We start from the raw sequence: 15,251 nt of genomic DNA, 5'->3' as shown, positions 1-15,251 counted from the left end.
TGTATAGCTTTATTAAAATAGTTAATAAAAATAGTTAATATTTTACTAAAATCTAATATGATAAGTAAAAGTAGATATGGCAGTGATGAATCCTGCATGTCAGCACTGTTCTTATCTTCAGATTTTGTGTACTTTGATCTAACATTTATTGATTTAGCAGACACTAACAGGGCAGTAATTACGCTGACACTATCAATAGATAGGTTTATCGCATATGCCATCAGATGATATCCATAATAAAATGAAAAGCACTTCTCAAATGTTCTGCAGGACTGCTTAACCAGTGACCATCTTATACAGTTTTCTTATTTCTTCTTCTTTTTTTCAATTTTCAAAGTGAAATTTTCCTAAAACAGTCTTCTAAAATCAAAAATGTACATTACCTGTTTGAGGAAGTCCCAGAAATTAAATGGTTTCCTACATGAATACAAATGCATTATTGCTATGCAAATAGAATGACATGCAAAAATGTCATAAGCATTTCATAACTGTGGTAATATGGCAAAGTTTTATCCTGTAACATTGGTAGCATTATAACCCAATATTAAGCCTACAGAAAAGTTAAAAACAGTGAATCTTTCTTCTGAGTATTTATTTAATCCTCAAATTCTGCATGGTTTGGTATTCAAATGAATTGGGCTAAGATTAATCAGAGAGCTGATGAATGGGCAACTTTCATCAGCTATATATATACACAGTAGCCTACATACCACACATTATATGGAGAACAATATTAGTTCAAGAGTCAGGTTAAGAACAATATTGAGTTAAGAATAATATGATAATAAGCACAACTGATACATTTGGCAGTATAACTGATTATATTCTCTGTACATATCTACAATAACATAAAAGCTTAAAACCAAATCAGAATATGGCATAATGGTATATTGTGAGAACACATGCTGTCTCCTGTTATATTGTTTACATACTGTACTGTGTAAAACATGTCAAAATATAATTACAGTGTAAAATCATTCAAAATAACTTTTTATGCATACTGCAATCCATGCATTAATAAAAAATAATACTATCCAAGAACTCCAAGAAGTTTCTACTTTGATCAACAATAAAGTTGCAGCATGGATGAAGGATTTATTGCATAGACTTACTTTCAGCTACAGCTGCCAGACGCAAAGTCCTCAGTCTTGCTCTCTTGTCTGCTCATCCCTGATGTTATAGCGTGAGGGGTCAAATGCAGCTTTTATAAGCTAACATTATCTCTGTCTGGATTTATCAAGCAGTATCTCTGTCTGGAATGTCATATCATAATCACCTATGTCCTCCAATTTGAACAGCATACGTGACTTATCACTGGCAAGACAAGTTCAGACAGGGTCGGCACCAGAGAGCAACGGGGGGGGGGGGGGGGGGGGGGGTGCATGAGCACTGACGGGGGCAAGTTATTTTTCCAAAATTGCCATATAATAAAGAGCATCCTTCGAGCCATTTGGATAACTGAAACAATATGATCATGGGGGAAAATAGTGCAAGAACATAGGGTCATAGCCTAGTGTTTAATTAATTATAGACTAGCACATAGCGTTACATAGGCTACAATTAAAGTAAATAGGCTACTCACCACTACCAGGCCTAGGCTACAGCTGAGCTGAGTGCAAAATCTTATCATCACTGTGTCTTTCCATTCATTTCAAAATGTTCTTGTAAGGTCCAGCTTAAAAACAAATTGCACATACTGATAATATCACAACATTTCATGTAGGCTATGTGATTGCTCAAAATGTTTTTTAAAGTACAGAACGAATTCTAACACATTTACGAAGTGGATAGGTACCAAATTTGATGGAAAGTTGACTGTTAGTCTACTGTTTTTGAGTTTGGAGATGTACTGTTTTGCAACGACAGGGTACGAATGCGGACTCCACTGTCGCATTTCCCAGCCAGGTCCATGATAGGCTTTTTGTCACTGCATCCAAACATGTCTCCCTCTGGATAAAGCAGGTTAAGACCCGTGCTGTGTTGCACTCAGTAAAGGGCGATTCCATCACCCCTCTTAAAGTAGCCTCATGATCCAAAGCACAATACGTCTCCATTGCCCGAGTTTATCATTAGCACTGGACAATATTGGAAAATATAGGAAATGCGACGTGTCAGTTTGGCCCTTTATTTACGGGTTCTGCTATTTAGATCAACAGCTCATGCATTCAGCTTGGGTGCTTGGGTCACCTTGTATTTTTCATTATCTTCCCAGATCTATCTTGAGACCTGTTACTGAAGTTCTTATGCAGCAGTGTCTAAAAACCCTACTGGTCGAGATTTAGGCTCATTTGGTGTTGCAGGAGTGGTGGTAAATGTATCGGTGGCACTCGGTGCAACGGTGTCTGAGAGTGGAGAATCCCTCTTCATCGCGCAATTTGCACACACAATCAACAGTAGCATAGTTGACATACGTGTCAGTCCGTATCATGTTTCATTTTGAGTAGGCTAAGTGTTCAACATCAGAATTCAATATGGATTGAATTTCAATCATAGCCGTAATAATATTTAGATGTTTTTTTTTTTTTTGTCAGCGAGAGAACTCAGTTGGGGGGGGGGGGGCACACTGGCCTTTTAGGGGGGCCTGGCCCCCTAAAGCCCGCCCTTGATGCCGACGCTGAGTTCAGATGAAAAAGACCACAGGGTTGTGTTTCTAGTGCATTATTCATTGTATGCCACATTAAATATCAAAACCATCTGATTAGGGTACTTCTGGTTTATTAAAAGGCTCAACATGGAGAATTACAAATTAATTGGTTTCTACTTTAGGAAATGAATTCAATTTTTCCAACAGACTATAGATAAGCAGTTAAGTAGATACTGTACCTTCAATTCAATTCAATTTCAAATATACTTTCAATTAAAATTTAATTGAATGATACCTAGATCTGTACCATTTAAGAAAATACCATGTAATAAATAAATAAACAACACATATTTCTATTTATTTTGCCATCTAAAGTAACCGATAACATCAACAAACAAGTATTAAACTATAACAAAGAGCCCTCTGTCCACTGTAATGCCACAATAGAATAATAGATCCCTCAAAGTACAAGTGCAAAGTTCCACCCCATCCTTCATGAGGCATTCCAGTACATGGCAATCTATGGTTCCTCTGTTTTATTCAGTGTCTGTAGAAATAAGACGATAGAAGATGCTTTATGTGGGGAAGATTTATAGGCGTGTAAATTAAAATTTGAGTCAGAAGTAGATGTCAGCCAAGTAAGGTTGCAAAACTGGTCTGGGAAAATGTAAGAGTTACCTGTTTGAAGAGTTGAAGGCCCAGATAATTTGTGGCCATAGTCCTCAGATTGGTGCCCCCACCCACTTTACAACGCACATAGCCATATAAATTGGCCCATTGTAAGGTTACCCCCATGATAACTACTCCCTGAAATCAAAAATAATTAAGATGAGAGTTGCTGAAATAAAACACTCTAAACCAATGTTAAACTTTTAGTATAAGTAAGTGAAACTGTATTTTGTTTCAGACTGTTCTTTGGTTTGTCAAAAATAACTATTAATAGATAATAGGAAAGCTTACCAACCACTTAATCCTGAAGGAGAAAACAGTGCTGAACACAAAAATTACCCAGAAGATTGGACACACAATTAGACCCAACCAGAATATCCTTGATTCAGAATTTGAAACAGTTTTTCTGCTGGTTTCCTATAAGAGAAGTTTTGTAGCTTCATTAAGATGCAAGTACCATGTCTGAACAAATTCTTGTAAATGTACTGTTTATGGTCCTCTTCTTCAATTTAAAACTCTCAATCTCTGGCCCCAATAAACTAATTATATCACACATTTCAAAATGGACTTGCTTGCACATGCTAAGAGGACACTATACAAAACAGTTTTGCTCTACCTTTCTGACAAAAAGAGGAAGAATACATTGTTTCACTGCCTGTCCGCCTGACTTCGAACACCTCGAGCAACCCATGAGAGAGCAGCAAGGTCTAATTATATTTTCTAAAACTGATAGTTCCGGTTCTTGATCGTGATTGGCTGAATCACGTTCAACGCCGTTGTAAAATGCAGCATAAACTTACACCTCGACCGCATTTCGTTCTATATTACTGCACTACCATAACTTGATACAAAAGTTAAAGTAGCTGCATCTCGACGTTGCTTGGCAACCATTCAGATAGAGGAAATATATTTCTTGGCGGAAGAATGATTATCTAGGAATAACTCGTTATATTTCTAGTTGCTGTACCTTTACTTTATGAAACTTTGCCAGGTATTTATAGTAACAGTTTTAGAAAAGCAATAAGCCACTCAAGTCCGTAGGTAACACTGATTCTACAACAACTAAGCGGCATTGTTAGGCACAACGCACTAGCGGAGTGCCTAAAACCCCCCTTAGCTGTTGTAAAATCAGTGTAACCTACGGCCTCTCAGGGCTTATTGCTTAAATACCTTTCTGGCTTCAAACACCCAGTGGCTCTGGCCGTCTTCGTCTACCTGGTTCCACCATCTCAGGCCCACCAACAACCGGCCCGTCACATTCTGACCAGGGAAGAAAAGGAGATGATGGTAAAGAGAATCACTCAGAGACACTGTGCCATTCTGATAAACAAAATACACAAAATGACATATGCCATAAGAACATTTCAATATAGACTGAATGTTATCCCTTTCCACACTAACAATAATTTAACCTCCCACAGTGTAAATAATGAACAGATACATAAAACAATTACAGAATTGTGTGGACCACATTTGTTTTGCTATGCCTCTGCAGGTATGTGTAGAGGGTGGGCACAGAGGGTAAACACACCTTGACGGTCCAGAAGTCGCATGACAGCAATAGGATGATGGCTACCATGCTCACTATGAAGCTGCCACTGAAGAGCTCACACAGGAGGTAAATCAAGATGGCCATAGTTCGGAAGAAAAGGTGAAAAAAGGATGCCAGGGGGTGCCTAAATTAGAAGAATATTGCAACCATACAAATGCACATATATCAGTTTTGTAACATCCTACATTTCCCTCCTTAAATAACACTCTCAGACTAAATCCGGTTACTGTGCAAGTGATGGAAAGACAAAAGAATAAGAGCTTGTTGAATGGGCTTCTACAGTACATACTGTATATGTTCTACATATACAGCCTATGATTTTTGACAAGCCATTACAGTACACATCAATAGACAACAAAAGGCCTACAGTAGGTAGTCTAGGCTACGTTTGCACGTTTTTGGTCAATTTTTGCTATTTTGAAGTAGCCTTTAAAGGCATGTTCAGTTTCTGATTTCAGTGTCTCGGAAAGTGAACCATGAGTAGGCTTGCCTATAATGTTATGGGAAGTTGAAAACTATGGCTTGGAATTTTTAGTTATGCAGAATGAGAGTGCTCAGACAGGTTTTCGACAGCTAGGTTTCATGTTTAGGCCTAGTCGCATGTAACATTTTAGTGTGCAAACAATAAATTCTAGATTTGCATGGTATACCAAAGTGTTCAAGAGTGAGTGTATGTCAGTATAAAACATGAGAAAAAACATTACTCACTTCATTTTCGATTTTCTCTCCCTGACTTCGTGTTCATCCTCGTGAAAGAGGGGCACGTCGCCCTCTACAGAATCCTGCGAATACAAACACTTTATCCGTAAATCGAGCACAGCGTGCAGGTGCCTTCTTCGCCCATGCGCCTACACTGCACCAAATTGTAACTAAAGAGTCCATGAAAACTAATAAAACCTAGCAAAGCTTTTACATTAGTAATTGGTGAGCCTACAGCAATAGCATGTCAGACAAAATATTGTGAACATTTGTGAAATGCCAGCGCAAGGTTTAAGTTATGGTAGGCTACCTTGGATTATATTCTAAATTGGACTATATTTTAGGTTGTTTAGCATACAGTCACGACTATTCTTTTTGGACCCCACCACAGACAAAAATCGTTGCATAAAAAGTTAACGATTTAATCTTACTGTATTCACATGACGGAGGAACTCTCGTGCTTACCTGTCTCAACATTTCTCTCAGTAGTAGGCCTACAAGAAACTTCCTGGTGACGTGTATGCAAACAGAGTGGAATCTTAGCGTTCCTTTCGGATAAGGTCCTGAACATAGACCTCGTTCTTTAGCCTTACTGCCACCTGCTGTCGAAACTGTGGTCAATTTACATTATTTCACGTAGCCTAGTCATATTTTCATGCTATGCTCGTTGTCCATTAATGAAGCATTATTTTTTCGTACGTAAAGGCCCTAAATTGGTTGCATGTCATATATTAAATGTCTTTAGTGCATATCTCTTGGTTAAATCATTAAGGATAGATGTCAGTTACCCTTTGTAGCCTACTAGTATTCAGTGTTGACTGTCTGCCAGTCTTTTGTGAAGTTTTCCTTATTTTTCTTTTCTTTTTTTTTCTTCTCCCATTAGCCATCAGCCATATGATGTATTAACTTTGTATGTGTTAACTTTACACAGCTATCCCTTTACGGGTTTCCCTTATAACTTCAGGGTAATATCATTCTTACATGCACAGTGCAAACCCTTACAAAAAATAACTGCAGTTACAGTATACTGCAGTTTTTTCAAAGTACAGTGTAGTTATACTACAGTACAGTGCTGTAGTATTTTCATGTCCAAAATACTGCTTTTCTGCAGTAAAGTACAGTACTATGCAGGTGAATGCAGTACAATGCAGTTTTTTTGTGTCCAAAATACTGCATTTCCTGCATAAGAACTGCAAATATTTCCTCCAAACACTCCTTTGACACTTGAAGTAATGCAGTTATTTTTTTGTAAGGGCAGTAGCTCAGATGGCAACCATACAATTTCATCCATTTGTTGCTGGGATTGTCAGTCAATATTTTACTAATTTTAGGGCTGACAATGTACAACTTCTATGACCTTAACCAGCCCTCTCATGTGACAGTCATGCCACAGCGTCCAGCCAAAGTTCACTTTTGCTCTGTCATCTCACTCACAACCGGTGAAGATGTCCCTCCAGGCAGTCACACTAATCTGGCTCGCCCTTTTCAGTCCTGCATCTGCCCTCTACAAGCAGTGGATCCCAGACACCAACTACGAAAATGGCACAAACTGGGATAAGGGCTCCGTTCCATGTGGGACCGACAGGGTGTACTTTGCGGCTGAGAGAAGGGTGTCGGTGTACGTGGAGACGGTACACTCTGTGCTGGAGATGAGGCTGCCGGTGGACGGGGAGCTGGTCCTGGCCCCAGGGGCCGCCTTCTTGTCGTCTGGCGGCAGTGACCCATCATGCGGGGGCGGAGTGACGGCCAGGTTCAAGGACTCGGAGGGCCTGAAGTGGTTCGACCCGGGGCTCTGGAGGGCAGCAGCGTCCTGGGACGATCTCCAGGCTGGCCGCTACGTGTTCTCCGTGCATGAGGAGAGCATGCCGTGTCAGCAGGACGACGTGGTCTTCCGTCCGGCCTCGTCGTTCCGCGTGGACGTCTCCTCCAGTCAGCTGACGGTTCCTGTGCAGAGCGTCACCATCCAGGGTCAGAAGTTCAGCTCCGGTTCCTCCTTCTCCCAGTACCTGGCCTCTCGCTCCGGCAAGTTGCAGTTCCACGGCTCCTCCTCGCCAGCTGTTGTGCCCTCTGGCTGCAGTGACCCATCGGGGTGTGAGTGTGGGAACGCGGCTAATCGTGAGCGGATCTGTGCCAGCGTCGCATGCCCCGAGCTGGCCTGCCCGAAGCCTCTTCGCCCGGTGGGCCACTGCTGTGACATCTGCGGTGCCATCGTTTCTCTGCAGTTCTCCGAGGCTTTTAATCTGGAGTCGTACCGCCAGCGCCTGCAGCACCTCGTCCTGAACAAGCCCGACTATCAGTCCGTCAGGCTCGGCCTCTCCAAGGTGCGGGAGGAGCAGAGGCTGCTGGGATTCATTCCCCGCACGGCACAGCCAAAGATCCAAGTGCTGCTGTTGGAGAACAACGGGGAGTCCACCAGCCGGCTGGCGGAGGCGGCAGCGAAAGACATCGCCTCAGATGCCCGCGCCAACGGTGCCAATCTGGGCATCGAAGAGGCAGAAATAGGGCTGTCGTCTGGCAATGCAGGTGGTGCGGGGGCAGGTGCTGTGGTGGGGGTGGTGTTTGCCGTTCTGCTGGTCGTGGCACTCGTGCTGAGCGTGGGGGTCTATCTACACCGCCGCGGGACCATTACTCTGCCCAGTTTGCCCTCCATGCCCTCCATAAAGTCCTGGAGGAAGAGCAGTGAGGTGGGCGAACTGGGCGGGCCGATGGACCACGGCTTCGACAACCCCATGTTCGACAAGCCCACACTCATGCCCTCTGAGCCGGACCTGTACGTGGACAGTGGAAAGTCCATCTCAATCACTCAGTCGGGAGTGCACTTTGTCAACCCTGCTTATGATGAGACGGACTTTAATGCCTAAATGACCAGACCCCTGCTGAATTTTCACTCACCTATCTCACAAATAAATCTAAGAATCGGAGAGTACATTTTTGATACAATAATTGTTATATATAATAATTGAAAATGTAATGGTCTTTTGTGAAAGAAAATGCATAATACACTGATTCGTATGTAAAATGTCCTTTATTGCGGACATAAAATAATTTCAAGTATTTGCTGAAAGTAAAGAAGATAGAAACAGGCAATGTGTGATTTGTGATTTCTTACATTTGTGATTTGGTCAAACATGCCTTGCTTACTGCCTCTAAACTTTTGATCAGTTCTCAACTAGGCTCGGGAGACAAATGACATCATCCTTCTTTGAGAGCCAGAAGGCTGGATACAGTGGCCCCAAGAACCGTGCGCTGTATTTATGCAACTGTGTCATAGACCCTGCCACACCGTAGAAGGCTACAACACCGGCCTGATAATCAACATACACCCCGACTTGGCTCAAGGGCTCCCCCTGCAGGCAGATCTCCTCGCCTGCATGCCAGCAGGAGAGCCCGCGTCTGCGTCGGCCCAGGCTCCAGGAGAAGGTGTTGCCGGTGATGCAGCCACTGCGGTCAGCGCTCTTCCGCTTGATGCTTTTGTAGGTGAGACCCACGTACGCTCCCTCGCCACTCAGCTCCACCTCGAAGTAGTGGCGGCCCAGGAAGAGGCTGTCGCATGCCAGGACCTGACGCCAGTGCTCGAAACGCTCGGGGTGCTCCGGGTAGCAGTGCTGCCAGGGGGTGGTGTTGGTCACCCGCGTATTCCCCTCAGTCAGCCTCAGGAACTGGTGCGCTGAGTCGATGTTGAACGTTAGACTGGTCGCATCTGTGTGAAGCATACACAGCATTGGTCAGTTGGTGAATCTAGATGAATATGTAATCAGTTCTAAAATCTTATTTTCTAATTATTTTATAACTCATTACTTATTGTCTGCCTATAAAACAATAATTCATAAACCCTAAATCTACATATTTCAGTATTTATAAGATTCAAAAGAGTTCCTCACATCTCAGGAAGTCACTGTGAGTCACTGGCTCAGGTTCTTGGGCACTGAGGTCTGATGACTGGATAGCAGTGTTAAAACCCAATCCCTCTGTAACAGTGTTTCAAAGACTGTGATTGTACTGCAAAGGCACAGCTTGACATGGAAATAAAACATGTCACTACTGGATTGTTGACTGCAACAATTATCACACACTGTATAATAATTGATCAAATAATGCTTTGGAGATATGTGATGAATCTTGTAATGTGTTTTTTTTATAATGTATGATTTTGTTTCTGTATGGCTGACCAGATGCTGCCCACTAGTGGCCACACTCAGGTCAGCATTGATGAATCTGGCCATGTATTTTCTACAATGTGCAATTTGCTCTGAATGGCTGACCAGATGCCGTGCCACGCTCACCTCTTTGGCACAGGTGAGTGAGCTGATGTCTGTAGGTGGCCAGCAGCTGTTCACACAGCTCCTGTGTGGTGTCCAGGAGGGTCTGTCTGAAGGGGCTGAGCCGGTCGGGCAGACTGATATAAACTTCAGGTAAATCAGTGTCCACCGGGTCCTTTAGCCACTCACAGTACTCCTGTAGGGATAGGACAGAATACAAGCCCAGCTCACAACCCAAGAGAATATACATCGCACTGTGTGTATGGCTGTATTCTGTATGTATGCAAACTCACAGGTTGAATAACAAGGTCATGTCTCTCTGGTACAAGAGATAAATAGTTGCTTATAGTAAATGCTGGCTGTGTTGTTCTCATAACAATATTAGAAGACTGAGCTTCAGATAGCTGACAGCAGAATAACTGGCAGGTACAAAGATAAGATGAGCTCTGTCTAGTCACGTACTGCATTGATCTCCCATGTTTGCCTGACTCTAAGGTGTAGGCAGGAGTGGTTCCTGCCACAGGAACTGATAATTTGACATAATAATAGTGAATAGCAAATAGTGAAAGAAACTAAATTAAATACATAAAAAAAACATAATATTTGCTGTAATTACTATTTGTGTCATAACAAATAACCACATTGACCTGCATGAAGTCCACATCATTTTTGCTGTTGCTGAACTTCTCCCCCAAGACGAGGGTCCTCTTTAGCTGGCATATCTTCAGGTGCAGGTGTGCCTGTATGCCGTCCACCTGGCACGCCACATGCTTCAGCTCCCCGTCCAGCACCTCCCGCACCTCCTCCCTGGCCCTCTCCACCGCCTCATGCAGATGGGAGAACTGCTGCGCCAATATCATGTGCAGGCCCATCACTGAGCTCTGTAAGGACAGGTTCCACAACATGACCAGTGAAGATACTTTATACATAACAAAGAAATTAATGAATGAACTAGCAATAAAATGTAGACTTCCTACATATTCATGTACATGTCTTGGCCACACAAATAACACATTGCAGACAGATAGGCCATAAAGTGTTTGCAGCAAAGATTCTAGAACAGTGCTCTAGAATCTTTGGTTTGCTGTGTGTCCCTGTATGTGAAGCAAAGATTGTTAAGGCGGAGCAAGATACTTCATCAGGAGCCACTTCCGGGAACCCGGATCGCACGAGGGGGGGGTCAAAATCCCCCTTTATGCAGAGCAGAGGCAGCGACTGCTCCATTGAAGTCTATGGGCATAGCTCAGAATTTTACCACATATGCTAAGGTCTTAGTTCTATAGAGTTAGGAATGTGAATTTTGGGAACGTTTTCATGATCCTCAAACCCTTGTGAACATTTCAGGTAAATTTTTAGCATTTTTGAGCATTCCAGTCTGGAGAAAATCGACTTTATATCAGGTGTGCGCCGTTATTTATGCCGCTGCTGTTGGCGGTTTGCAACGTACGCTCATCAATACGTCATCGACACGCCTCTTTATGCAGACAGGATTCGATCCCCATTTCGCGCTCATAGACATGAACTACGACGAAGTATCTTGCTCCGCCTTAACAATCTTTGTGTGAAGGACACTGCATGGTGCTACATTAGTAAGATGCAGGTTATGTTGGCCTAGTCTATGTTCTTGGTGTATGCTAATGTTAGGACCGCCATATACCTCTGCTGAGGCGGTGTTGTGTTGTAGACTGGTGATGGCGTCCTCTGCTGTGGAGACTGCTTTCAACATTTCTCTCCTCTTCCTCTGCAGCTCTGCCTTTAGATGAAAACACACACACACATGCACGTACGCACACACACACACACACGCACGTACGCACACACACACACACGCACGGACGCACACACAAATATATTCTTTTAAACAGGCCCATATGTGGGGCTCACATTGAAAAAAAAAACTCCCAACAAATGCCTTTGTTGCTTCCCTCCATTCCAAATATGTTCCCACCATCTATCCTGCTTGTGTGATCACTTATCTTTCCCGACACAGGGGATTACTTCAGTACCACAACTGAGAAAAAATAAACAACTGCCAGCAATCATTTGTTTAACTGAACCAAGCCTGCATTTGATTCCCAACAGGTTGGATACAGAATGCAAGAGTCTGAGATAAACACATGCACACACACATATCATACACTGGGTTCACTTCCCACTGTGTGTGTGTGTGTGTGTGTGTGTGTGTGTGTGTTCCCTAACAATAGATGGGTAAAATGCAGGGAAAGAATTTCCCATGGGATCAATGATCAAGTCAGTTTATTTATATAGCACATTTCATACACAGGGGTGATTTGATGTTCTTTACATAAACAAAAACAAAGAATAATAGTCAATAAAAACCATTAAAGGCCAATAGTTGGAAAAATAGTTTAAAAGTAGCCTAAAGTACACTATATATATATATATATATATATATATATACATAAGAAAACATAAAATATGCAAAGTAGAATAATTAAAAGATAGACTACATCTGATTAACAGGAAGTGCATTTGATCAGTTAGCAATCTAGACCACCCCTGGCAAACTGTCCACCGCTGCATAGTACAATAGTCAGTTCAATAGTGAGTCAGTTCTATATCTTGCCACTTCCAACTGATTTAGCTTCTACGGAGGCGATAAATAATCCTAGCCAATGCCATTCATTATGCTAACACCGTTACCTAGACTGCTACACTGGTCAATAAACATATAAACGCTATGCGGATCAGAGCATAACAATTTATTTGTGAGGTACAAGTTATTCATCCAAATATAAGAGTCCATCTAGAATGAATAATGTGAAGTTAAAAATAGGCTAAAAGAATACTTTGAGAGATCATACAAAACAATCAGAGAATGAACAAGTCCAGTATACCCAGCTCAGAGGATGTCTACACACCTGGGGTGTGGGCGTTCAGTTTGTGATTGGTTACATTGATAGGGATCACATGATGAGTTGTTGATGAAACTGAGACCATTGTTGTAGTGATAGTGAATCAATCGACAAGGTATACATTTGATTACATTTTCTGTTCCTACTGTAGTTAACTGCTACTGTGGACATGTGACAAGCAGTAGGCCCACAATAGGCCCACACTTAGTAGCTGATCAAAAGTCCACATATGATTGAAAGGATCATCAGCCTGGGATTTAGGATCCTTACATGTTGCTATACAGTAGGTAAAAGCATTTATATTAAAATATGGTTACAGTCTATGTAGGTACAAACTTAGGTAAGGTCCTGTGTGTATTTCCATTTATGGATCTATGGACATATAAGGTATTCCAATGAAGTTATCCAAGAATGAAAAAACACCATGCAAATCACTAAACCAACACTGAAGCTCACACTTGAAAGGTAAAAAATACTGAAGAGGCCAAGTAATCCACTCAGGAGAATTATTTAATGGCTTAACAAATGACATGCTGTTATTTACAGTGTTTTTACCTTTTGAGTGTGAGCTCCTGTGTTGGCTTTGTGATGTACGGTATATTCCCTCATGTGTAGGCGGTATGGGGTGAGGTGCGTGGTACCTGGGTCAGTCTGCGGGCCTCCCCCACAGGCAGGGTGTGGTGTTCTCGGTGGCCCTGCTCCCTGCAGGCGTGGCATAGGCAGCGGGCGTCGGTGCAGCAGTACAGCTCCAGAGGCAGCCCGTGCTCAGGGCAGCCGCGCAGCTCCAGGTCCTTCTGCGGCGGCACCAGCCGGTGACTCTGGAAGCGCCGGCTCTCCAGGTGAGGCCGCAGGTGCGCCTCGCAGTACGACACCAGACAGGTGAGGCACGACTTCACTGCCCGCCGGGGGCTCTCGATGCAGGAGTCACACGGCACGTCCTCTGCGCTCTGCTCTTGTGCGCCATGGTTCAGAGTCCTGTAAGGGTCATTACAGTCTCCACCGTTACAGTCTAACTGGTCACCACTGTTAGCGTTAGCTCTTTTACAGTAGCAAGTGTTACCAAACTCCTCATCTGTCTTCAACTGGTCTCCTTCACTCACACTGCCATTCATCTGAGCTAGACAGTCCTTGTCAACACGGTTTAAATTCTCTCCCATTTCTTCTTTCTTTAGGCTGTTTTGTTGGTCCATTGTTGTCGAACTCTCTCCATCATCCATGCTGTGACGGATGTGGTCCCTCTCTTGCCTACAGCTGCAGTTCCACTCTATGTGGGACAATGTGAGAAACTCTGCTGGGAATGCAGCCCTCACACGCACAGCAAAGCAACATGAAGAGCCCTGGCCCAGGCCAGCCCTTCCTGGGGAGACTGAGGGTGACCGGTCCCTCTCTGCTAGACTCCTCCCCATCCCTACTGTCTAGGAGAGCTTGTGAAGATGAAAGAAAGCGTCTTGTGAAAGTTTTCCAAAATGATTTTCTATCCCCCTAACCAATTGAAGCTTTAGCTGTTGTTGTTTTTCTTTCAGGCAAGGCTGTTCACCTACAGTCTTCTATTGGACACTTGTGATAATTGACCCAATGCTAAAGATACTGACTAACATACCCATGATCCTGATAGTGATACAAGATTAACTTCAGATGGCTTAACCTGTGCCTAATTAGAGTAGTATGAGCTGTTGTCCATCTAGACATAGGGCTTGGCTCATACATATGGAGTGGGCTTCATGTTCTCTCTATCTCTCTCTCTATCTCATAGCGTAAGATACAGTATAACACATAAACAAATAAATGATTGATGGTCATATCAATGAGTGATGGTGTTTGTATACAGTGAAACAGGTATTACTACTTGGGATAGAGAGGAGCATACATGATTCTATTGTAAACATGAGAAAATATGTTTCTTTTTTACTGCGCTGGAGATATGAGGACCTCAGTCTTGATAGTGCTGGTGGTGAAATTATGTTTGACAGGATAGACCCTGTTTCCTTTAGATTACATGTGGCAAAATGCACATAGTTAAACACCCCACCAAAACACACACACACACACACACACACAACAACTTTTGAATGTGTGGGTTTTTATTTGTGCAATTAATTGGTCATGTTACAATATCTCTTAGTATTGGAATACAAAAATACATATATCATAAATACAACTATTTACAGAGAATCTCATTTACATAAACCATCTTTAACAAGTTGTTTGTTTGTTTACAAATGCTTCTAAAGCAACAGGCCATTGCGATGTGTTACATTGCGCGGTAAAATGCTACATTACACTCAAATAACTGCACATAGCAGAGACCATGACAGACACCATGTAAATATAGAAGGCTTTTTAGGCTGTTAATGAACTACAGAAAACAAACAAACACCAAGACTGGCGGGTCAACTGTGTCTGATGTTCGCATGCAAACTGGGTGGACTTCCTTCTCAGTGGAATGAAAAGGGCTTATTTCTGGCTTAGTACAAAAAAGCAAGGCCTGAGTACAATGAGTATTGTGTATTGAGTAGTGGGCACTTGAGAGAGTACTACTACGCCCTAACTAAAACTGACACTTTAGAAGCTTTCTCCTTTACGTGATTCGCCAAAGGTCTGGGAATGAAAAG

General features: G+C 42.7%; 3 protein-coding genes across 3 annotated transcripts; 1 reads left to right on the top strand and 2 right to left on the bottom strand.

Moving 5' to 3' along the window:
• Positions 1 to 2,698: 2,698 nt before the first annotated feature.
• LOC143103213 (Golgi apparatus membrane protein TVP23 homolog B) lies at positions 2,699 to 6,041 on the bottom strand. Its single transcript, XM_076267032.1, has 7 exons — positions 5,970 to 6,041; positions 5,514 to 5,587; positions 4,785 to 4,929; positions 4,424 to 4,513; positions 3,545 to 3,670; positions 3,263 to 3,391; positions 2,699 to 3,131 (listed from the first exon to the last, which is right to left on the bottom strand). Exons 1-7 carry the CDS (start codon positions 5,979 to 5,981, stop codon positions 3,105 to 3,107), a joined length of 603 nt encoding a protein of 200 aa, XP_076123147.1. The 5' UTR covers positions 5,982 to 6,041; the 3' UTR covers positions 2,699 to 3,104.
• A 908-nt stretch (positions 6,042 to 6,949) lies between these two features.
• On the top strand, positions 6,950 to 8,365 carry amn (amnion associated transmembrane protein). The gene has a single exon (XM_076266707.1). It carries the CDS (start codon positions 6,950 to 6,952, stop codon positions 8,363 to 8,365), a length of 1,416 nt encoding a protein of 471 aa, XP_076122822.1.
• Positions 8,366 to 8,572: 207 nt separating this feature from the next.
• LOC143102911 (tripartite motif-containing protein 16-like protein) lies at positions 8,573 to 13,914 on the bottom strand. The gene is made up of 6 exons (XM_076266706.1): positions 13,281 to 13,914; positions 11,421 to 11,516; positions 10,411 to 10,644; positions 9,788 to 9,959; positions 9,386 to 9,472; positions 8,573 to 9,204 (listed from the first exon to the last, which is right to left on the bottom strand). The coding sequence occupies exons 1-6, from the start codon at positions 13,854 to 13,856 to the stop codon at positions 8,663 to 8,665; spliced, it is 1,707 nt and encodes a 568-aa protein (XP_076122821.1). The 5' UTR covers positions 13,857 to 13,914; the 3' UTR covers positions 8,573 to 8,662.
• Positions 13,915 to 15,251: the final 1,337 nt, after the last annotated feature.

This window comes from Alosa pseudoharengus, unplaced genomic scaffold (genome assembly GCF_046254945.1).
Source record: "Alosa pseudoharengus isolate Yale_2024_CS ecotype anadromous, Long Island Sound unplaced genomic scaffold, YU_APseudo_1.1 YU_APseudo_1.1_scf_4, whole genome shotgun sequence".
Classification (NCBI taxonomy): Eukaryota; Metazoa; Chordata; class Actinopteri; order Clupeiformes; family Clupeidae; genus Alosa; species Alosa pseudoharengus.
The sequence above is the reverse complement of the archived record's forward strand: the minus strand, read 5'-3'. Positions and strand labels throughout refer to the sequence as shown.

Coding starts and splice junctions, on each gene's coding strand:
- LOC143103213 (XM_076267032.1), bottom strand. Junction 4,514..4,784: donor GCGACTTCTGGACCGTCAAG/GTGTGTTTACCC, acceptor TTCCCTGGTCAG/AATGTGACGGGCCGGTTGTT. Junction 3,392..3,544: donor CCTTCAGGATTAAGTGGTTG/GTAAGCTTTCCT, acceptor TTTTGATTTCAG/GGAGTAGTTATCATGGGGGT.
- amn (XM_076266707.1), top strand. CDS start 6,950: ATGTCCCTCCAGGCAGTCACACTAATCTGGCTCGCCCTTTTCAGTCCT.
- LOC143102911 (XM_076266706.1), bottom strand. CDS start 13,856: ATGGATGATGGAGAGAGTTCGACAACAATGGACCAACAAAACAGCCTA. Junction 11,517..13,280: donor AGGCCCGCAGACTGACCCAG/GTACCACGCACC, acceptor TTTCATCTAAAG/GCAGAGCTGCAGAGGAAGAG. Junction 9,205..9,385: donor TCACAGTGACTTCCTGAGAT/GTGAGGAACTCT, acceptor TGCTTCACACAG/ATGCGACCAGTCTAACGTTC.